At 43.3% G+C, this 23349-nt stretch overlaps 1 protein-coding gene across 4 annotated transcripts in view; it reads right to left on the reverse strand.

The window, feature by feature from the left end:
- Window positions 1–15182: 15182 nt before the first annotated feature.
- Window positions 15183–23349, reverse strand: part of GRIA1 (glutamate ionotropic receptor AMPA type subunit 1) — a 370258-nt gene continuing 362091 nt past the window's right edge. For all 4 annotated transcript variants that reach the window (XM_075344320.1, XM_075344318.1, XM_075344319.1 and 1 more), the window contains exons 15-16: window positions 19503–19637; window positions 15183–15491 (exon numbers count right to left, since the gene is read on the reverse strand). In XM_075344320.1, coding sequence (XP_075200435.1) covers window positions 15303–15491; window positions 19503–19637 — 324 coding nt within the window. In that variant the 3' untranslated portion in view covers window positions 15183–15302. The remainder of the gene's footprint in view (window positions 15492–19502; window positions 19638–23349) is intronic.

A 23349-nucleotide genomic window follows, 5' to 3' on the forward strand; every position in this document is an offset into this window, starting at 1 on the left:
ACACAGACAAAGAGACAGAGACAGACACAGGGAAACAGAGACAGGGAAAGAGAGGGAAAGAGACAGACAGGGTAAGAGACAGACAAAGATAGGTAAAGAGGCAGACAAAGAGACAGACACAGGGAAAGAGACAGAGGGAAAGAGACAGACAGGGAAAGAGAGGGAAAGAGACAGACAGGGAAAGAGAGGGAAAGAGAGAGAAAGAGACAGACAGGGAAAGAGACAGACAGGGAAAGTGACAGAGATAGATAGACATACAAGGAAAGAGATAGATAGACAGACAGGGAAAGAGATTGAGACAGACGGAGAAAGAGACAGAGACAGTCAGAGACAGACAGGGAAAGAGACAGACAGACAAAGAGAGAGAGAGACAGAGAGATATATAGAGAGGGGGAGACAGACAGAGAATGGGAAAGAAACAGAGAGACAGTTACTATCCCGGGCATTAATACATTCTATTTATGCATTCTATCCCGGGAATGTTAATACATTCTATTTTGTTAACAGCAGTTATTAACCCGGGCGAAGCTGGGTAGTACAGCTAGTATAATATATAGGAATAGATCCCTCTGTGTGTAATGAATCTATATAATATATAGGAATAGATCCCTCTGTGTGTAATGACTATTGAAAACATAGGAAAAGATCCCTATGTGTGTAATGACTCTATATAATATATGTGTTTCCCTTTTTGTATTGAATTACTGAAATAAATGAACTTTTTGATGATATTCTAAATTATTGAGATCCACTTGTATGTAAACATAGACGTGAAATTGTTAAGTGCAAATGCCCTAGTAAGAATAACCCACAGGAAATCATAAATACAAATTTATCATGAATAATCATAATCTCACCCACCAAACACCCAACGCGCGTTTCACCAATGCTTCATCAGGGTTGTTTGGTAGGAACGTGGAGCAAACAAATATTTTACTTTCCTGAACATGTAACCACCATGTGCGAATTATGTCTTTATATTATTTGGTGTCCCACAGTCACTCACCCACCAATTTTATTCATTCTGTGTCTTTATTATCATAATTATATGTTTCTGTTGTATTTATGAACTGTATCCAATTAAGTATAATTTCATTTTTTTTAAACAACTAGTCTTCCTATCTTTGTCCTGGAACATGTCAATTTTTTTTGTTTTTCTTGAATTAGCAAGTGGTTTTTGGGTCACCCATAATTACTGGGATTACGCATTTTAGCTGCTTATGATTGGTCAATTTTATACAAGGAGTACTTGTCCTCAGTGAAAACTGTCTAATGACGTGCACTTGGACTTAAAGACAGTTAACTCATTAGATGCCAAATACTTTGCTTAGCTAATATTTCCGCAACGGAGAGGTGAAATAACAAAAAAATGCTTTACTCTGTTCTGTAGCCACTATTGGATCACTTGTCCAGTTCAAAATGAAAATTTTTGGGAAAGGTCCTATCCATACAAGTGATTTGGATTACAATATAGCCTAATGGTAGGGGAGGACCCCAATCTATCTGATATTGAGGACCTATCCTAAGGCACCATTTTAGGACTTTCAATAACATACTCAGAATCTTCTGACTGTTAACATTCTGAATAATTACAGTTGTACGTATGGAAGACTCATGGGTTGGTGGATAGGATGATCTCTGTGGAGAACTTACCTGATCACTCTGAAGCAGCATCGTCACAATTTCCTTCAATTTCATCAACGGGTTATGTCAATTATGGAGACACAATTGATGTAATTTGTTACTACTGGAAGATCCTGAAGCAGGGAATGCTTAGTGGCACCAAGGAAATAATTATTGGTACTTAATAAGGGTAAATATATATGTAAATAAAATTGTTTATTTATCCTGAGCTTTGTTAGGTAGACTTACAACACAGAAGTATGTGGACGGGCTAGACTCGTGTACCGAGTTTAATGGAAGTCAATGGGACACTCAAGCATTTTTCCAAAAGACAAAAACAGGAGGACTGGGGGAGGGGCCAGGAAAATCACTGAAATGGATGGCAAAAGCACTTAAATGGAATGGGAACAACATGAGGAAGATGCCTGGACACATCTCTGACTTCCAGGTCGCTGCTGGAATGATATAAATATATAATTTAAAAAAGCGATGTGGGGTTCTCCCTATTTTTGATAACTAGCCAAGGTAAAGCAGACAGCTGTGGGCTGATATTATCAGGCTGGGAAGGTCCATGATTATTTGGCCCCTCCCAGCCTAAAAATACCAACCAGCATCCGCCCCAGAATTGGCGCATTCATCTGACTGATATCTCTGTACCTTGCATGTGTAGTTCATTGCACTTGTTAAAAAATAAATGAAAAAAACGATTTGAGGTACCCTCTATTTTTGATAACCAGCCAAGGTAAAATACATAGCTTGGGGCAACTGCCACAGAATTGACGCATTCATTAGATGCAACAATTCTGGAGCTTTGCCAGGCTTTTCCCCCATTACCCTAGTGCGGTGATAATCGGGTTAATATTTTTGGGGGTTGATCTCAGCTGTATAATGTCAGCTGGCAAAAAATAGATATAGTTCTGCACCGCCACCGTACCGCCTGTTCACAATCCTGGGGAGGAGTGGATTAGCAGCAGTATTCCCTTAATAAAGCTCCGGTTTTGGGTGCTCGTTGATGAGACAGAGAAGTTGTAGTTGTATAGAATCATATAGAAGAAAGTTCAGCGGCACACCGAATCTCTGGTAAAAACTTTCCTTTTTTATTTCATTCAATGGTGCATATTAAAAGGGCAGTGAGAGAGCCAGGTGTAGGATCCCTCACGGACGACGACCGTTTCGCATTAAACACGCTTCCACGGGTCCAATCCCCGTGGACCCATGGAAGCGTGTTTAATGAGAAATGGACGTTGTCCGAGAGGGATCCTGCACCTGGCTCTCTCACTGCCCTTTTAATATGCACCATAGAATGAAATAAAAATGGAAAGTTTTTTACCGCAGATTCAGTGTGCCGCTGGACTTTCTTCTATATGGTTCTATAGTGTCAGCTGGCATCAAGCCCAGGGGTCAGTAATTGAAAGGCGTCTATAATACACCTCCATTACCAATGCAGTAATTGAAAAAAAAAAACAAAAAACACACGTAGGAAAAATAGTTTATTTGAATAGAGACTCCTCTACACAATCCATCATTTACCAATATATTATCAAAAATATTGCCACGAAGTTCCGTCATAGTCCACATTCCTCGAATGCAGCTCCGGTGTCTGTGAATAGCAGTAAAATACAGCTTTTCACAAGTGCTGGGTAGTGATGACAACTCTTATCAGAGCGGCATGCACTCAGCAACTACCTAGCGCCTGTGAATAGCTGTACTTTACTGCTAATCACAGTCACTAGAGCTGCATTCAGGTGGACAACGATGGAGGAGCTTTGTGGGAATATTTTTGATAATAAATTGGTAAACAAGGGAAAGTGTGGGAAAGTCTTTATTCAAATAAACTATTTTTTCCTGTGTGTTTTTTTTTATTACAGGATTAATAATGGGGGTGTCTGATACAGACTTCTCCATTACTAACCTTGGGCTTGATACCAGCTGACAGTATGCAGCTGACATCAACCCCCCAAAATATTACCCCAATTGCCACCCAAACAAAGCAATTAGGAAGAGCTGGGCAAAGCAATGAATGTGCCAATTCTGGGGCAGTTGCCCCAGCTATCTGCTTTACCTTGGATGGTTGGTTATCACAAATAAGGCCCCCCCCACATCATTTATTTATTTATTTAACAAATACAGTAAACTATACACGCAAGGCACATAGATATCAGTAAGATATATAATTAGTACCTTGTGTGCGTAGTTTACTGTACTTGCTAATAATTAAATGAATGAATAAATGAATGAATGAAAAAATGACATGGGGTTCCCCCTATTTTTGGTAACCAGTCAAGGTAAAGCAGATAGCTGGGGGCTGATATTATCAAGCTTGGAAGGGCCATAGATATTGGCCCCATTCGAGCATAAAAATACCAGCTGGTAGCCATCCTAGAAGTTGCGCATCACATTAGTGACAATTCTGGCACTTTGCATGGCTCTTCCCCATTGTCCTGGTGTAGTGCCAATTGGGGTAATATTTTTGGGGTTGATGTCAGCTGTGCAATTTCAGCTGGGATTAAGCCCAGGGGTTAGTAATGGAGAGGGGTCTATCAGACATCCCCATTGCAAATTCTGCGGTGGCTGCTAATTTTTGGCTGAGTGGTGTCAAATAACCATGGGCCTTCCCAGCCTGATAATACCTGCCTCTAACTGTTTGCTTTACCTTCACTGTTATCAAAATAGGGGGGATCCCAAGCTGTTTTTTTGATTATTTATTTATAAGGTTAAACCAAGCTAAAAGTACCCTTTAATGCCAATGAAAGGCATGCAAGTGTACAATATACAATGTACTGCAATGGCAATTAAACACTGCCTATACGCCTGCTTTTATCAAAGATCTCCCGCGTAGATCAACTCTCTCTGAACTGCTTCCAGGAAACAGTGTGCTAAGCATCACACCCTTGGTTCTTATATAAGACCTGATGACGCGATGCGGCCGGCCAATCACAGTAATGCCAGTAGCCAACATGGCTACGGTATTACTGTGTATGGCAAGCAATCCCTGCATGTTGCTTGGCTGTCTTTAAGCCGTGAAACATATGGGATGGGGACTTGAGCATGGTGCTCAAGCAACCACGATACTTGATCGAGTAACAAGCGTACCAGAGCACCCTGATGCTCGATTGAGTATGGAGTAGTGGCTAACATGCTCGCTCATCACTAATCGACAACTCTTCCAACCATCAGTCGGCCAGGGCCACCATACACATTGGACGGTGGGCTGAACCAATCGTTATTGGCGGGTTTGGCTGACATTACTCAAAATGTGTATGGGGGCCTTAAGAGTGGTCTATCCCACAGGCAATAAAGCTTGAGGACAATGTACCAATCCAAGCAAGCAATAACACAGTTGGGTAAGCAAATTGCCATTGAGAAGTATTTATCTATGTGTGACTAGGGTCATCGGTGCCGTATTTAGCATCAGGCACCCGTGGTCCCGTGCCTGAGGCGGCAGGATGCGGGGGGGCGGCACCTTCTAGCAGTAAAAAAAAAAATATTTTTTTTTACATATCCATTAAATCTGCTGTATTTTCGGAGGGGGGAGGGGGAGAGGCGCACCTCCATTTATTTGCATCCACATCAATTAAGACGCGAATGCAGACAAACTGCGGCGGCCGGGCACAGGGAGCTGATTGACCCCGGAACTGCCGGCGCCTGCACTTCCGGGGTCACAGGTGCGCCAATCAGCTCCTTCCTCTGTGCTGCGTCCAATGTTGTGTGGATTTCACATGCAGAGCTCACAGCAGCACGCCGCAGAGGACGCCGGCGATGGAAGCCGGTGTCAGAAGAGGATACTCACGTGAGCCAGGAAGATGACAGCGGGCCCTGGAGCAGGTAAGTGCTCGCAGAGCTGAAGATTAATAAGGAGCATGGGGGTGTCTCTAATGCAGACTGGAGATCTGCGCATGGTGGGGGAAGAGAAGCTGATACTGGGGGAGGCTGGGAGGAGAGAGTCTGATGCTGGGGGAGGCTGATGCTGGGGGAGGCTAGGAGGAGGGAGGCTGATGCTGGGGGAGGCTGGGAGGGGGAAACTGATGCTGAGGGAGGCTGGGAGGAGAGAGGCTGATGCTGGGGGAGGCTGATGCTGGGGGAGGCTGGGAGGACAGAGGCTGATGCTGGGGGAGGCTGATGCTGGGAGAGGCTGATGCTGGGGGAGGCTGATGCTGGGAGAGGCTGGGAGGGGGGAGGCTGGGAGGAGAGAGGCTGATGCTGGGGGAGGCTGGGAGAAGAGAGGCTGATGCTGGGGGCAGAGAGGCTGATGCTGGGGGCAGAGAGGCTGATGCTTTGGGAAGCTGGGGGAGAGAGGCTGATGCTGGGGGAAGTTGGGGGAGAGAGACTGAAACTGGGGGAGGCTGGGGGGAGAGAGGCTGATTCTGGGGGATGCTGGGGGAGAGAGGTTGATGCTGGGGGCGCTGGGGAAGAGAGGCTGATGCTGGGGGATGCTGGGGGGAGAGAGGTTGATGCTGGGGGGGCTGGGGAAGAGAGGCTGATGCTGGGGGATGCTGGGGGAGAGAGGTTGATGCTGGGGGGGGCTGGGGAAGAGAGGCTGATGCTGGGGGAGAGGCTGCTGCTGAAGGCGGGGGAGAGAGGCTGCTGCTGGGGGAATGGGAGAGAGGGGCCAATGCTAGAGACAGAGGACAAGGGTTGAGGGATAGTGCAATGACAAAATCGATGGGGGGAGTGTAAGGACTGAGAATGAGAGGGGGGCAGCATTGGGAGCTCATTATGGAGAAGGGGCAGCATGTGTGGGCTCAGTATGGAGTGGAGCAATGTAGGGGAGTCAATATCAAGAGTGGGGTAGTGTGTGTGTGTGTGGGGGGGTGTCTCAGTATAAGCGTTAGTGTGGTGGTCTTAGTATGATGAATGGGGCAGCATGGAGGTGTCATTATGGAAAAGAGGAAGGCAGCATTAGGAGCTCATGGAGAGGGGCAGCATGCATGGGACATTGTGAGGAGGGGGCAGCATGCATGGGACATTGTGAGGAGGGGGCAGCATGCATGGGACATTGTGAAAAGGGGGCAGCATGCATGGGACATTGTGAGGAGAGGGCAGCATGCATGGGACATTGTGAGGAGAGGGCAGCATGCATGGGACATTGTGAGGAGGGGGCAGCATGCATGGGACATTGTGAGGAGGGGGCAACATGATGTGAGGTCAATGTACAGATCATATTTCATAATTTAAGAAGGTGTGGTGGGTATAATTTATAAGGGAGGGCAGTGTGTAGTATATTAGGGGCAGTGTGACAGTCACAGTATATAAGTGGGGACGGTGTGGTGGGAATATTTTATTCTCATGCTATGTTTTGATGTGCCTGTGGTGATCCCCATGGGGGGGGGGAGTTAGTGCCCTTCGTTTCTCATTGATACTTTTTCAAGTGTTTTACAGAGTAGATCTGCCTTAAACAGATGTCGTGTGTGAAAACTCATAGTGTTACGTTGTCACTAAGGGGCGCGACCACTTAAAGTGCCTAGGGCAACACGAAGGGAAAATACAGCCCTGCCTGCCGGCCATAGGTCACTATACAATACCTTAATGGTCCATTTCTACATTTAATTATAGCATTCATTAGAATCATTGGAAATAACTTGTTTTGATGCACTTGATATGTGTCGCCCTGGGCAAGCCAGGGGACACAGGTCACACACCACCACACCCTACATCCCAGGTAGGAACATCTAAGCTAACCAAAAATCCTTGTTGCCTTCCTCCAGAGACTGATGATACACACCAGGGGGTGGGCCAGGCGGTTGGCTCCGCCCACCGAGGAGTTCACAGCTCTGGAGGCGGGAGAAACCAGGCAGTTGAAGAGAGTTGAGTCAGGGAGGAGGAAGTGGAAGGAGTGGAGGAGTAGCCCAGACAGGGCTAAAGTAAACAGCTAAGCGAAAGTGAAGAAAGAAAAGTAGTAAAGGAGGAAAGCAAGAGTGGTGACAGAACAGAAAGAGTGTGCAAAGCCTGAAGAGTCCAGCTGAGTGCAGGGCAGGTCAGCAAGGTCAGCAACGGCGGTGACTGTCTGAAGGGGGACCGTTTGGAAGTTCCTGGAAGGACCCCGTAGGCTGTGTGCCCGGCGGTCTGGAGCAGTGTTCCGAAGGACAGTCAGCACCAGGGCAGGGGCCTTTCGGACCCCGGCAAGGCTTGGAGTCGCCATAATTTGCCGAATCCGTCAGTGAAGGGGACGTAGATCCCCCAACAACCAAGTCCCGATTGAAGGCAACAGCCCAGCCAGTGTAAGAGAGACACCGCCACCGCCAAGGCACCAGTTTCTTAGGGCCAGCGCCTGCGGGCAAAGAGTAGAGCTCCTCCGGTCCAGCTTGAAGCCGGGGAGCGGGTTACCGGTGGGGACCCATCGCAACCAACAAGTACACCAAGGTGCTAGGAAAAGGGACATCACCGTCACCTACCGGGAGAGCAAGTGCAGCCGTCCGTGGGACCGTCTTACCAGCCGTTTGGTTTACTGTAAAAACTGTGTCAACGTCTCAGGCTGAGTGAGTACCACAGTGCCGCAAGGCACAGCGCTGCCCCCGCGTCCCTGCACCCACCAGGCCCTGCACCCTCCCAAGCCATCACCGGGCCCCGGGATCACCAACCCCTACCCACGGAGGGGCAACACAACACCTGGCTGCTCCGCATCACCATCCCCGGGATCCCCGTATTGAGCAGCGGTGGTGAAATCACCACAACCGTGGGTGGCGTCACGGACAATAAACAATCCCCACACCCAACAAACCCCTTTCACTCACGGGCGAGGAGTGCCGCTCGAGAAACCCCCGGGATCCGGCTCACCGCTCGAGCCACCACTGAGCAGCAACCGCCGGACCCGAGCAGAAGGGGTGAGCGTAGTGTGCTGACACCCTCCTCCCCGCCCGCGACAGATACATATTAGATATTTGAGATATATAATAGCTATATATCCACAGATACACATGAATCGACTTTGAACTTCCGTGCCCTTCTTCTTGGTGTAAAGAAAAGACTTCCTGGTGTAATTCTTTGTTAATAAATTATCACCTTAAGTAATGTTGTTTAGTGGTTCAAACTTAGCAAATTAAAAACCTGAGCATTATTTAATAGCTGATACTATAGGGTAGGTCTCACTCTACTTACCTTACTAGATGGATTCAGACATTTTTAAAAAAATGCTGTATTTTGTCATTGCAAAACTGATGGAGGTTATTGATAAAGTGATGTAAATTTTGACCAATTTTGTAAATGTGGCTCTGGAAGGTCAACATCAAGGTTTTTAACAACTGCTTAAAGTGAATCTGTCTGCAGGTTTTTGCTACCTCATCTAAAGCTGGTGTCACACATAACGACGATGACAACGACGTCGCTGCTACGTCACCATTTTCTGTGACGTTGCAGCGACGTCCCGTCGCTGTCGCTGTGTGTGACATCCAGCAACGACCTGGCCCCTGCTGTGAGGTCGCCGGTCGTTGCTGAATGTCCAGCTTCATTTTTTGGTCGTCACTCTCCCGCTGTGACACACACATCGCTGTGTGTGACAGCGAGAGAGCGACGAAATGAAGCGATCAGGAGCCGGCACTGGCAGCTGCGGTAAGCTGTAACCAGCGTAAACATCCGGTAACCAAGGGAAGACCTTTCCCTGGTTACCCGATGTTTACGCTGGTTACCAGCCTCCGCTCTTGCTGCCAGTGCCGGCTCCTGCACTGTGACATGTGGCTGCAGTACGCATCGGGTAATTAACCCGATGTATACTGTAGCAAGGAGAGCAAGGAGCCAGCGCTAAGCAGTGCGCGCGGCTCCCTGCTCTCTGCACTGTGACATGTAGCTGCAGCACACATCGGGTTAATTAACCCGATGTGTGCTGCAGGAGAGCAAGGAGCCAGCGCTAAGCGCGGCTCCCTGCTCTCTGAACTGTGACATGTAGCTGCAGCACACATCGGGTTAATTAACCCGATGTGTGCTGCAGGAGAGCAAGGAGCCAGCGCTAAGCGCGGCTCCCTGCTCTCTGAACTGTGACATGTAGCTGCAGCACACATCGGGTTAATTAACCCGATGTGTGCTGCAGGAGAGCAAGGAGCCAGCGCTAAGCGCGGCTCCCTGCTCTCTGAACATGTAGCACAGCGACCTTATGATCGCTGCTTCTGCTGTGTTTGACAGCTAAGCAGCGATCATAACAGCGACTTACAAGGTCGCTGTTACGTCACCGAAAATGGTGACGTAACAGCGACGTCGTTGTCGCTGTCGTTTAGTGTGACACCAGCTTAAGAGTAACATGTGATAGGCAAAACGGCACTGAGTTCAACAATGTATCACTTAGATTAGTGCCTGCAGCCGTTCTGACACAGTGAAAGATTTGAGAATTTGTATGTAGCAGAGTTCTGGAGGCTGCCCCTGCCCACACCAGGGTTTCAGTGTACATTTCCATAGACAGAAGCTGCTAATCACAGTAGGGGCAGAGTTGCTGCTGAGATCCACTAATAATAAAGATAAGAGGCTTAAGCTAACATTGCAGATAAACAAAAAAAGACTGTGAGATAAGAGACACAGGGCTGAAATCTGTGTTTTAACACTTGCAGCTTGCTGTCTTCAGATTACATTGCAGAGACCTACTGACAAAGTCCCTTTAAACTGTACAATAATGACAAATTAAACAGCTCTTAACTAAAGGAGTATGTGAAATTTTCTCCTTACCATTCCTCAAATTTTCTTAAGAATTCCAATTTCAGAAATTCAATACAATATCAAGACATGATAACAAAACCCCTGTATGACTGCCACTCCCATCCCAACCACCGTGTGTTCACATTCACTCCAGACACATTCAGCAGGCACATCTCGTGACAGAGTGGAACAAAATCATGTTTCTTTTTTCAAAACTGATCATTTTTTGGATAAACGCCTTACCTTCTAGGAATCTAGGAGAACATTTCAGTTGCAGTTTTTTTTTTTTTTGCAGGCCCTCCATTTTAAAGCAAATTTGTCATTCGTAAATTAGCAGTTAGTTTATTGATAAATATTATATATATACAGTACAGACCAAAAGTTTAGGCACACCTTCTCATTCAAACAGTTTTCTTTATTTTCATGACTCTGAAAATTGTAGATTCACATTGAAGGCATCAAAACTATGAATTAACACATGTGGAATGAAATACTTAACAAAAAATTGTGAAACAGCTGAAAATATGTCTTATATTCTAGGTTCTTCAAAGTAGCCACCTTGTGCTTTGATTACTGCTTTGCACACTCTTGGCATTCTCTTGATGAGCTTCAAGAGGTAGTCACCGGAAATGGTTTTCCAACAGTCTTGAAGGAGTTCCCAGAGATGCTTAGCACTTGTTGACCCTTTTGCCTTCACTCTGCGGTCCAGCTCACCCCAAACCATCTTGATTGGGTTCAGGTCTGGTGACTGTGGAAGCTAGGTCACCTGGTGTAGCACCCCATCACTCTCCTTCTTAGTCAAATAGCCCTTACACAGCCTGGAGGTGTGTTTGGGGTCATTGTTCTGTTGAAAAATAAATGATGGTCCAACTAAACGCAAACCGGATGGAATAGCATGCCGCTGCAAGATGCTGTGGTAGCCATGCTGGTTAAGTATACCTTCAATTTTGAATAAATCCCCAACAGTGTCACCAGCAAAGCACCCCCCCACACCATCACACCTCCTTCTCCATGCTTCACGGTGGGAACCAGCCATCCGTTCACCTTTTCTGCGTCGCACAGATCCACAGATCTCAAATTTGGACTCATCAGGCCAAAGCACAGATTTCCACTGGTCTAATGTCCATTCTTTGTGTTCTTTAGCCCAAACAAGTTTCTTCTGCTTGTTGCCTGTCCTTAGCAGTGGTTTCCTAGCAGCTATTTTACCAATAACACTAAAAGTCTCAGAAATTTCGAGCTCCCCCCTGAAGTCCCGAAAGAGAGTCAAATGACCATTAGTCCAAACTGACAACTCTGATGGCTCCAATTAGCATCCTTTTATTTGTAAATGTGGCCATTGCCTGAGGAATCTGCAGGGGGCAATTGTGTTGATCCACCTCAACAAAGTTATTGTAAGAGAGTGTAAACAAAAGAATGTCATTTGACCCGACTCTGGGTTCCAAAGGTAGAAATGTTAAATGACCCCTCTCTGGGACTTCTAGTGTTATGGCCTGCTGCACAAAGTCTCCTCTTAACAATTGTTCTAGAGATGTGTCTGCTGCTAGACCTCTGTGTGGCATTGACCTGGTCTCTCATCTGAGCTGCTGTTAACCTGCGATTTCTGAGGTTGGCTACTCGGATAAACTTATCCTCCGCAGCAGAGGTGACTCTTGGTCTTCCTTTCCTGGGGCTGTCCTCATGTGAGCCAGTTTCTTTGTATCGTTTGATGTTTTTGCCACTGCACTTGGGGACACTTTCAAAGTTTTCCCAATTTTTCGGACTGACTGACCTTCATTTCTTAAAGTAATGATGGCCACTCATTTTTCTTTACTTAGCTGCTTTTTTCTTGCCATAATACAAATTCTAACAGTCTATTCAGTAGGACTATCAGCTGTGTATCCACCAGACTTCTGCACAACACAACCGATGGTCCCAACTCCATTTATAAGGCAAGAAATCACACTTATTAAACCTGACAGGGCACACCTGTGAAGTGAAAACCATTTCCGGTGACTACCTCTTGAAGCTCATCAAGAGAATGCCAAGAGTGTGCAAAGCAGTAATCAAAGCAAAAGGTGACTACTTTGAAGAACCTAGAATATAAGACATATTTTCAGTCGTTTCACAATTTTTGTTAAGTATTTCATTCCACATGTGTTAATTCATAGTTTTGATGCTTTCAATGTGAATCTACAATTTTCAGAGTCATGAAAATAAAGAAAACTCTTTGAATAAGAAGGTGTGTCTCCAAACTTTTGGTCTGTACTGTATATATATATGTATATATATTTATATACAGTATATATATATATATATATATATATATATATATATATATATATATATATATATTTCTATATATATTTATTAACATTCCTTGGTGATATTGTTTTTTATAATAGGATCAGTGACCTGATGAAGATGTGGCAACATTTTTGTCTTGGGTAAAGTCTTTTGGATGATACGTGGATATAGGTGATGTGGCCCACATTTTTTAAGTATAAAGACCTCAATGCATGATACTATTTTGACCCAATGAACAGGCATTAGTTGGCGGGAAAAAAATATCTGAGATTGCTTCAGCCATGTTGTATTTTTTCAGCCTAAGTTACTGCCAATACTTATGATTTGCCCTAAAAAAATCTAACATGCCGTCGGTCAAAATGAACAAAGACTGCCAATGATCATTCATTATGTTCAAAATCGGACATTTAGGCCAACTTTTCTCTGATGTGTTTAGGGGTCCTAGTGATTCCTACAATTCTCATAGACTTCTGTACAGAGGGACACATGCATGCCAGGTCAGCTCTTCTCATTGCGGTTATAACGGGTGAAAAAAGGTTGCCACTAATTATTTTTGTAGAAGTCTTCATGAATCTTCCAGCTTTGTATGTATCACAAGCTCAACGTTGGTCTGTAAGTGTACAATTATCATCAACCACCACTGGATACTCTACATTCACCACTGATATTGTATGCTGATCCCCAAGGCTACTGTTGTACAGACACATTCATACCACTTACGCACAAGTGTATACAAAAGTAACTTTGCCTCAAAGAAAGGAATCACGTCCATTTTATATTAATTCAAAGAAAAAAAAAAGAAAACAAAGAGGAGATACCCAAGAAGCAAGGAGATGTTGATGAGAGATACCACCTTCCCATCACATCTCAAAAAACAAACCAAACAATGCTTCTGTTGTTTGACCAAACGTAATCTCGCTTAGCACTTTTGACATCAGAGTTAAAACAAATACAGCGTTTGTGGAGAAAAATATCCAGGTATCAAAGAGGAAAAACAGAATGAAACGCCTGAAGGGAATAAATGTGGAGTCCATTCTCGGGGTTAAAAACCGAGCTTGGTTCCACACCTCTGTTTTTAAGAAAGTGTAATAAAAATACAAATTACAAGTGAAACACTCAACATCTCCAATGCTGATTTGTTGTGTCCTGCACTTCACCAAGTCTTGTCTTGAAGTCACTGAGCAAGTAAGACCCTCTCTGTGCAAGATCTTTTTTTTTGTTTTTCTTCACTTCAATGCCCTTATCACATGGTCAAGTTCAGTTCCGATAGTAGCAAGGCCCTTGAGTCAGATGGCTGGATAGCTCCTCAGAATCTTGAGGAATTAAGTAAGAAGGATATGTTTCCACTAGAAAATGGCAACATACGCTTTCGAAGAGGTTCAGAGGATGATATCTGTTTTCTTCATACACCCAAACAAGAACTCAAAGAAAAAAAAAAACATTTTAGAAGAAAATTTTTGAAAGAGGCCATTTTGGGGGATATTAGTCCCCCTCTCCCGCCCCTTCCAAGTACGGAAAAGACTGGGGGGCTAAACACAAAAACTGAATGAATATGTAAATGAATGGAGTATCAAATGCATAATTCTCTCTCTGCAACATCTGTCAACATGATAGAAGTTGAGCCCAAGCACAGTCAATTTGTAACTCCTGACATTGGTGACATTCCTATAATTGCTGGCAAATTGTGTATTTTTTTTATATGATTTTTTTTAATATTATGATAGCATTGATGTGAACATTCAAATAATACCACTGAACAGTGTATGGTGGTTTAGGTGGGACGTCATACTCTTGAAGAACCCAGATGGTGACTAGATGTCGTAGACATTATAAATCAAGTTTATTTAGTATGAAATCTGCAAGATCTTGATCTTTATTCTCATCCGTTGTCATCTTTTATTTTTATATAGATATGCCTTTATATGCAGTCATAGATTATCTTGACTTGACCGGTGTCAAGTTCTACTTGTGCGCTGTTGGTTGATCGATGCCCTCAAGTATTGATAGTCATGGCTTAGAGTTGTGATCACATTAGTAAGCAAAGACAACTGACTTCTACTTGTAGCATATAACTCTTCACTAACAAATTCGGCATCACCTTATTTCTTTTTATTAAGTGGTCCTACTGTCTTGGCCACCATAACATGACTCTATAGTTCCACTTCCGTCTGTGATGCTCTAGATGATTGAGTCTTCCCCATTCTTTGACTTTTCCGCTGTTTCTATATGTACAACTACTGTAGCTCATTGTGGATCTCCACTTTCTCTTGTTCTTGCCATATTCTTCTTGATTCTAGCTGAAGAAGACACCCATTTCAATATATAAGGACTGCTCATATGAAGGACATTGCAGTGTTGTATCTCCTAACTTTGAAGGAAATGTGCCAGGAGAATGTGCGCCCAAATTTATTCAGAAAGCTAACACAGAAAAAAATAAGGAAAATGGAACAAAAATGGAAAAAAAAATATTCTTCTAAAACAATTGAATACACTAAGAGTTGATGACGAGTTGAACCGTTGTGGGATCAGAGTCTATTGATAACATTCAATCGTCCAGCCCACAGGGTAGGTTCTCTTCTCTTCCCCAATCAGCTCTTTATTGCAGTTACTGTCTTGTAGAGTTGCCACAGGGGGCAAGAAGAACAAAGGAAACAAAATAACAAAAAATAGATCTTTGAGTGACTGCGAAAAGTCCATAAAATGTGTCCTTTGTGGTTTTTGGCACTGGAAGGGGGGGAAGGTCACCATTGCTTCACTAGGCAGCGTGAAGTCTGCTGGTATTATAATCCAGTTGCTCCTAGGGCCATACCTGCGCTGTGGCTCATACATGGAATCGTCTGCATGGATTTTGGGAAGTCATGACTGACCACTCTTCCATTTTCTCCGCTACCTCCTGCTGTAGAAGGTCTTGGTAGAGTTGCCATACGGACCGTCTCTGTTACTGTTTGCTGTGGGATTAAACAAAAACCCTTTTGAGGAGGATAAGGGGTTAGACCCCTGTCCTTTCAGTAATTTCACAGTTTCAAAATGTACATTCATATATTGCTAGTCAGAGATACATGCTTTAAAGGAGTTTTCCGTTAAGCAACATTTATCACCTAGCCACATGCTATGTCATAAATGGAGATGAGCAATTCAAACAATTTGTACATTTCGGTCCCCCATAAAGGCTAATCTTCACTTATGTGCCCAGCATCCTCAGCCTGGCATCTGGGATACTTCAGTGCTTAGTAGGCTCAACAAGGTTATGACTTCACATGTAGCCTAGTTTGTTGTGCTATGACTTCATGACATCTGTTGTGCCATGACCTCATGACATCTGTTGTGCTATGACCTCATAAGATCTGTGGTGCCATGACCCCATGATGACTGTTGTGCCATAACCTTATGAAGTCTGTTGTGCCATAGCCTCTTGACATCTGTTGTGCCATGACCTCATGATGACTGTGGTCCCATGACCTCATGATATCTGTGGTGCCATGACCCCATGATGACTGTTGTGCCTTGACCTCATGTCTGTGGTGCCATGACCCCATGATGACTATTGTGCCATGACCTTATGACATCTGCTGTGCCATGACCTCATGACGACTGTGGTGCCATGACCCCATGATGACTGTTGTGCTATGACCTCATGACATCTGTTGTGCCATGACCTCATGATGGCTGCTGTGCCATGACCTCATAACATCTGTTGTGCCATGACCTCATGACGACTGTGGTGCCATGACCCCATGATGACTGTTGTGCCCTGACCTCATGACGCCTTTTGTGCCATGACATCATGACGTCTGGTGTGCCATGACCTCATAACGTTTGTTGTGCCATGACCTTATGACGTATGTTGTGCCATGACCTCATGACGTCTGTTGCACCATGACCCCTGACGTATGTTGTGCAATGACCTCATAACACTTGTTGTGCCATGACCTCATGACGTCTGTTGTGCAATGTCTTCATGATGACTGTTGTGCCATGATTCATGACGACTGTTGTGCCATGGAGTCCATGATGTCTTGGGCCTAGTAACAACCAAAGACTCTCAGGATGCCAAACTTGATGATGCCTGGTGCAGAAGAGAATAGCTAATGATCTCAGGTCTAAATATGTCTATCATAGCTACATTCTAAACACTATGGACTCCATCCACATATTAATAAATTAGCTATTTTTTTAAATGGAGTTGTCCATTTTAGATAATCCCAACTAGATAGAAGGGTCCCTTTACAAAAATCCCCTACTTGGACCCTTAGAGAATATCGGTTGTGTTTAAATGCAAGCATTCAATTTCCCTGCAGCACCCCCACAGGGGAAATTAGGTATTACACTGCATTTAACTATTTGGATTTCTTGTGAAAGAAGAACAAGACAGGTCCTCCAGGACGAGAGATTTTGTAATTGTTCTTCACTCCAAGAGATGAGAATGGTAAATAGAGGACCCTCCTCTTATAACTTAGAATTCCCTAATATAGTATCGGTCAATCGTTTTCTAATCTGTACAATCCCTTCAACTCAATTATTGCATGGTATGCGGGAAATAAGTTATGCTTGAATCTTACAAGACATTTCTTTTGCTACTCAGTCTCAGTGTTCTTCCTTGTAATAACCTACTAAGTAATATACTATCTAGTGCCACCACCCTACAGGCTTTTGACCGTAGGAGTATTTTAATCAATGACATTTATGGTTCCTTTAAAGCTCTTTGACCTTTGTTGTGCCAATCAAAAAAGGCTATTGGCAACCAAGAAATGGCGGAGAGGAAGGAAATAGCTGGGATATGGGTACACCAAAAATGTCAAAGATTTTAACCCGGAGTTAACTACTGGAAATCTTTCATTACTCTAATTGGCAAAAGACTTGTTTTGGTTCCGAAAAGAAATAGACAACATAAATAACATTTCAGCTACGATGACTATAGTGGAGCGTAAAGGCGTGGTCATTGTGGATAATATGGAGTCAATTACGAAGATTAAAGGTTATTCCCACCTCAACCTTTCATGTCCAGGATGGCAATAACTGAGTCCAGGTGCTGGCCAACATGGTGGGGCTATGGAAAACTTGCCTTTGCTATGCTATAACTGTAACTTATAAGTTGAAAAAATAGTCAAAGGTAGTAGGGGGTGAAAGGCTTAACCACCGCGCTGTTGTATTATGTATCAGACTGAAAACTTCTTCGGAAATTTTGGTGATTTATTATCCTGAAGAAGGGGCTCTGAAACTTGCAGAAATATATCACCATATTTTCCAAAGAAGTTTCCAGTTTGATACATCATACGTCAGCACGGCGGTAAACTCCTTCACCCCCTATTCCCTTTGAGCATTCAGCTATGCAGACTGCAGGAGCCGAGGATTCTCTCCTACAAGCATTTACAGTGGTTGTGACTGTCACAACCACTGAAGGTGAGAAACCTCTTATCTCGTCTCCCACCCAATCTCCACCCAGGTTAGACCGTTTTTATCTCTCCAGCTCCTGCATTATTGAAGTTGGAGATATAGAATTGCTGGCTGTGTTGTTTCCGTACTACAAGTTAACTTTTTTTCCAAAGAGTAATGAAAACAGCATATCATAGTTCCACTCAGCTGCTATCGTAGGACCACCTCGATGGAAGTTATTGGCATCTTAGCTATGAAAGGCCTAGATGGTAATAACCCTTTAAAGGGAATCTGTCAGGTTTTGCTATGTAATCTGACTTCAGTATGATGTAGGGACAGAGACCCTGATTTCTGCAATGTATCACTTAGTTTTCTGGGTGTAGTAGTTGTGATAAAATCAGTTTTATGTAATGTAGCAGAGCTCGGAATGGTGAGCTGTGTATAACCCCAACCACAAAACTGATTGGCTGCTTTTTGTATACATTGTATATTGGCAAAAAACTGTTTTTTGTGTATGCTGTATATTGACAAAAAACTGCTTTTTGTTTACACTGTATATTAGCAAAAAGTTGCTTTTTGCGTACACTGTATATTGGCAAAAAGCTGATTTTCGTGTACACTGTATATTAGCAAAAAGCTGCTTTTTGTGTATGCTGTATATTGAAAAAAGCTGCTTTTTGTGTACACTGTATATTAGCAAAAAGCTGCTTTTTCTATGCACTGTATATTGGCAAAAAGCCGATTTTTGTGTACACTGTATATTGGCAAAAAGCTGCTTTTTGTGTACACTGTATATTGGCAAAAAGCTGTTTTTTGTGTATACTATCTATTGACAAAAAAACTGCATTTTGATTACACTGTATATTAGCAAAAAGCTGCTTTTTGTGTACACTGTATATTGGCAAAAAGCTGATTTTAGTGTACACTGTATATCGGCAAAAAGCTGTTTTTTGTGTATGCTGTATATTGAAAAAAGCTCCTTTTTGTGTGCACTATATATTAGCAAAAAACTACTTTTTGTGCAAACTGTATATTGGCAAAAAGCTGCTTTTTGTGTATGCTGCATATTGAAAAAAAGCTGCTTTTTGTGTACACTGTATATTAGCAAAAAGCTGCTTTTTGTGTACGATGTATATTGGCAAAAAGGTGATTTTTGTGTACACTGTATATTGGCAAAAAGCTGATTTTTGTGTACACTGTATATTGGCAAAAAGCTGCTTTTTGTGCATGCTGTATATTAAAAAAAGCTCCTTTTTGTGTACACTATATATTAGCAAAAAACTGCTTTTTGTGTACACTGTATATTGGCAAAAAGCTGCTTTTTGTGTATGCTGTATATTGGCAAAAAGCTGCTAATCAGTGTTGGGGGTGTGGTTGGACCAAGATGCATGAGACAGCTAGTCCTGTATTGATAATCATCTTCTGATAAAATACTCAATTTATTGAAACAGAAAAATACAGCCTAGTAATTGACACATTGCTGGAATCAGGGTTTCTGCCCCCACATCATGCTGCTCCCTCTCATCACAGATTCCTTTTAAAGCATTCTGTATTTGAAGTAGAAAGTTTGGAAAAATGAAGTGATATGACATGAGATGCGATGCCACCTTCATCTTTTTGGATTCACTCCTGGACTTGTAACAGAATTCAATTAGTGCAACCAACATAGCCAGTCCCAGGCCTCCGATCAGGATATAGAAGACGCCAGCGACATTGCTGAGGCTTAGTGCACTTGTTTTATCCTGGAAGCAGAGAGAAAAGATAGGAGCAGGGGAAAAAGGGAGGGGAAGAATGTGTTATACGAGCAAACAATACATTGAAGGCATCTTCAAGCTTTTTTGTGCCACCCATGCCAACCTTACTTATATGCCATTAGTCATGTCAACAAGCCATAAACATTCATCAGGCAGCAACCCCAGCATTTCTATGCCTCCCGGAATCGGCAATTGGCAGAGGTTAAGCCTTTTGGACGTGATCTGTACACTTTTTAAATCACATTCGGAAATAATCTTGTGGTTATGATTCAGCTAAGGCTCAGAAGAAAGAGAAATGTGTATAGCTTAGAAATTAGCCATATTTTAAGACCTTGCAACAATAGTAAATTTGTGTCAGCGCAAGGGAGCGAGCAGCTCTTTAATCTTATGCTTGTTTAAATATGTTGAGCAAAGCAGTTAATGCAAAAGCTGATTTACAATTCACGTCAAAACCGGCTCCGAAAAATCTCAGTTTATTACGACTTTTCCTAAGGTTTATTTCGAGCATTGGTTTACAACTGATGCCATGAAATGTCTAAAGTCTTAAGTGGATAGTTCATTTTGTATCTAAAAAAAATGTGAAAAAAATAAGTTTTGACTGTTTTTGGCCCAATCGTTTCGATTTGAGTTCAAAATAATATCTTCCTTAGCAATTATGTTAAACTAATTCCCATTAAAATATTTAGATTGTTTGACTTTTTTTCCAGAAAAATAGAAAATCAGAAAATAAGTAATTTTCAGGTCCCTATTTGTGTTTCGTCACTTTACGCTACAAGTCCAGCACTCTAAGAATTTACAAACTCATGAAGGGCTAAGTTCTCATAACCGAATTCTATCCTCCCTTCAACATGGTGATACGTTGTACAAAATAGTTTGCACTGTATGCAACGTATCACTAACGGGTTGCCTTAAGGCCCCCATATATGTAAGACTGATGTTGACTGCACCCGCCAATATCTACTGATTGAGCCAACACTCTAATGTGTATGGAGGTGATGGCCAACTGATGTTGATCAGGTTTTGGACTTCCAATTGCTGTGATCTCCCACTTTTTCATAGAGAAATCAGGAGCGTTTAGCCAAAAAAGCACTGCTGTGTATGGGAGAGCAAGTCAAAATGGCTGTTGGCCAAATGTTTGGCAGAAGGGTCGTTCAGCTGACACTCTAATGTGTATGGGGGCAATGGTCAACCGATTGCCAGGGGAGATGCGTGATCGGGCTTGCACGGTTTTGGACTTCCAATTGCTTTAGCCTCCTACTTTTTCATAAAGAAGACAGGAGCGTTTAGCCAAATAAGCACTGCTGTGTATGGGGGAGCAAGTCAACAAAGCAGTTTGCCAAATGTTTGGCAGAAGGGTCATTCAGCTGACACTCTAATGTGTATGGGGACAATGGCCAACCAATTGCCAGGGGAGATGCGTGATCGGGCTTACACGGTTTTGGACTGACAATTGCTTTAGCCTCTTACTTTTTCATAGAGAAGATAGGAGCATTCAGGCAAATAAGCACTGATGTGTATGTGACAGATGGCCGAAATGGCCTATGGCCAAATGTTTGGCAGAAGGGTCATTCAGCCAACACTCTAATGTGCATAGGGGCGATGGCCAACTGATTGCCGGGGAAGCTGGTGATTGGGCTTGTACGGTTTTAGACTGCCAATTGCTTCAACCTTCTAATTCTTCATAGAGAACACAGGAGCGTTTAGCCAAATAAGCAGTGCTGTGTATGAAAGAGCTGGCCAAAATTGCCAATGACCAAATGTTTGGCAGAAGGGTTGTTCAGCTGACATTCTAATATCTATGGAGGTGATGGCCAACTGATTGCCAGGGGAGATGTTGATCGAGCTTGTATGGTTTTGGACTTCCAATTGCTTTGATCTCCTACTTTTCCATACAAAACACAGGAGCATTTAGCCAAACAAGCACTGCAGTGTATGGTAGACCCGGCCGAAATAGCTGTTAGTCACATGCTTGGCAGAAGACACAGGCGTTCAGCCAAATAAGCACTGCTGTGTATGGGAGAGCTGGCCGAAATGGCTATTGGGAGAATGTTCATCAGGAAACATAATTTGACTGACAACTATCTAAGTTTTAGTGTGGGAACATTTAGTTATATTGTCTGGATGAAATCATTGCTCTGAAGATTTACTCCAAATATGATGAAGTCTATGGTACTGACAGAATGATAATGAGGTCATTAGATTAATATGTTTCATGGGGTTACTTTTAGGGTTTGTTCCAAGCCGGTTGATGGTTTCAGTTGTGAATCACTGATTCATCCATATTTTATTAAAGGAAATAAACATCAAACTGAGGTTATACATTTAGAGGACATTACCATGTCAAAAAGGCTTGGCGTCTGCCATATATAACCAGACCGCCGTATCACACCATTACAATATTCACACATTCTCCCACCTCCCACCAGTTCATCATTGCATTGTGTCACTCCAAAGACCCACCTCCCTCCAGAAAACATGAGCGTTGACTTTAAGCATGCACCCAACGTTGCCCAGTGACCACAGTAGTCCCACCATCTCTATTTTCGGGGCCTTCAATATATGACCAAAAAATGCAGAAGAACCAAGTGTATTCTCTTGTGTGCGTTTCTGAAGATTTATGGATTTGTGAACGGCTCGCTAATAGTATACGAAGTATTAGTGGTTCTACACTTTTAATGGTCAATTTTCTCCTTATGTACGCGGAAAACAGTATAATATTATGTATTTTAATGTTAAACTGGATATGTCTCTGTAGGGTGAGTTCGGTTGACTCCGATTCAACATGCAGTGTGAAAATAATCTTCTTAGAAATGCTTACGACCTGAAGAAATGAAAAAAATATATTGATCTTTTTGAGCTAAAGCAACAACACAAACATAGGATTATAGCACATAAAATAATAATGATGAGAATAATAATAGAACCAAAAGTAAAAAATAATATTTATTAGTTTGGATTAAAGTGTCTACCTGGGTAAAAACTGTAAATTATGACTAAGGGTAAGAAAAAAGACAATAGTGGGGGTCATTTGCAACAGGTGTAACTTAGAATACATTTTGGTAACTACCTAGTGCTCCTATGGTGAGATATGGAAACTTGTGTACAAAATTGGGCTCCTGTGTATATGACGGATACACAGACAGGATTTAGTTTTTTCTGTAAAAGCAGTAAGACGATCCAACCCTTTGCCAGACAATGGTTGATTCACAGACTTAAAGGGAACCTGTCACCACTTTTTTGGACTATAATCTGCGGCCACCACCACCGGGCTCTTATATACAGCATTCTAACATGCTGTATATAAGAGCCCAGGCTGCTGTGGTGACAACATAAAAACAGTTTATAATACTTACCTAACGGTCGCGCTGCGGTGGAATAGGGCCTAATGGGCGTCTCCGTTGTCTGGTGCCGGAGCCGCCTCTTTCGGACATCTTTGTTCTCCTTCTTCTCTAGCCGCGGTGCATGACGAATCCGACGTCATCCACGCTCGCCAGCATTCCGGTCCTGAGCAGGGCAGACCAAAGTATTGTAGTGTGCCTGCGCAGGACCGGCGAGTTTGTATGACGTAGCCGCGTCATGCACACAGGCTTCAGAAAGAGGACGAAGATGGCCGAAAGGGGAGGCGCCCGCACCGGACAACAGAGATGCCCATTAGACCCTATTCCACCGCAGTATTATAAAGTGTTTTTTATGTTGTCAC

Source organism: Anomaloglossus baeobatrachus, chromosome 4, assembly GCF_048569485.1.
Source record: "Anomaloglossus baeobatrachus isolate aAnoBae1 chromosome 4, aAnoBae1.hap1, whole genome shotgun sequence".
Classification (NCBI taxonomy): Eukaryota; Metazoa; Chordata; class Amphibia; order Anura; family Aromobatidae; genus Anomaloglossus; species Anomaloglossus baeobatrachus.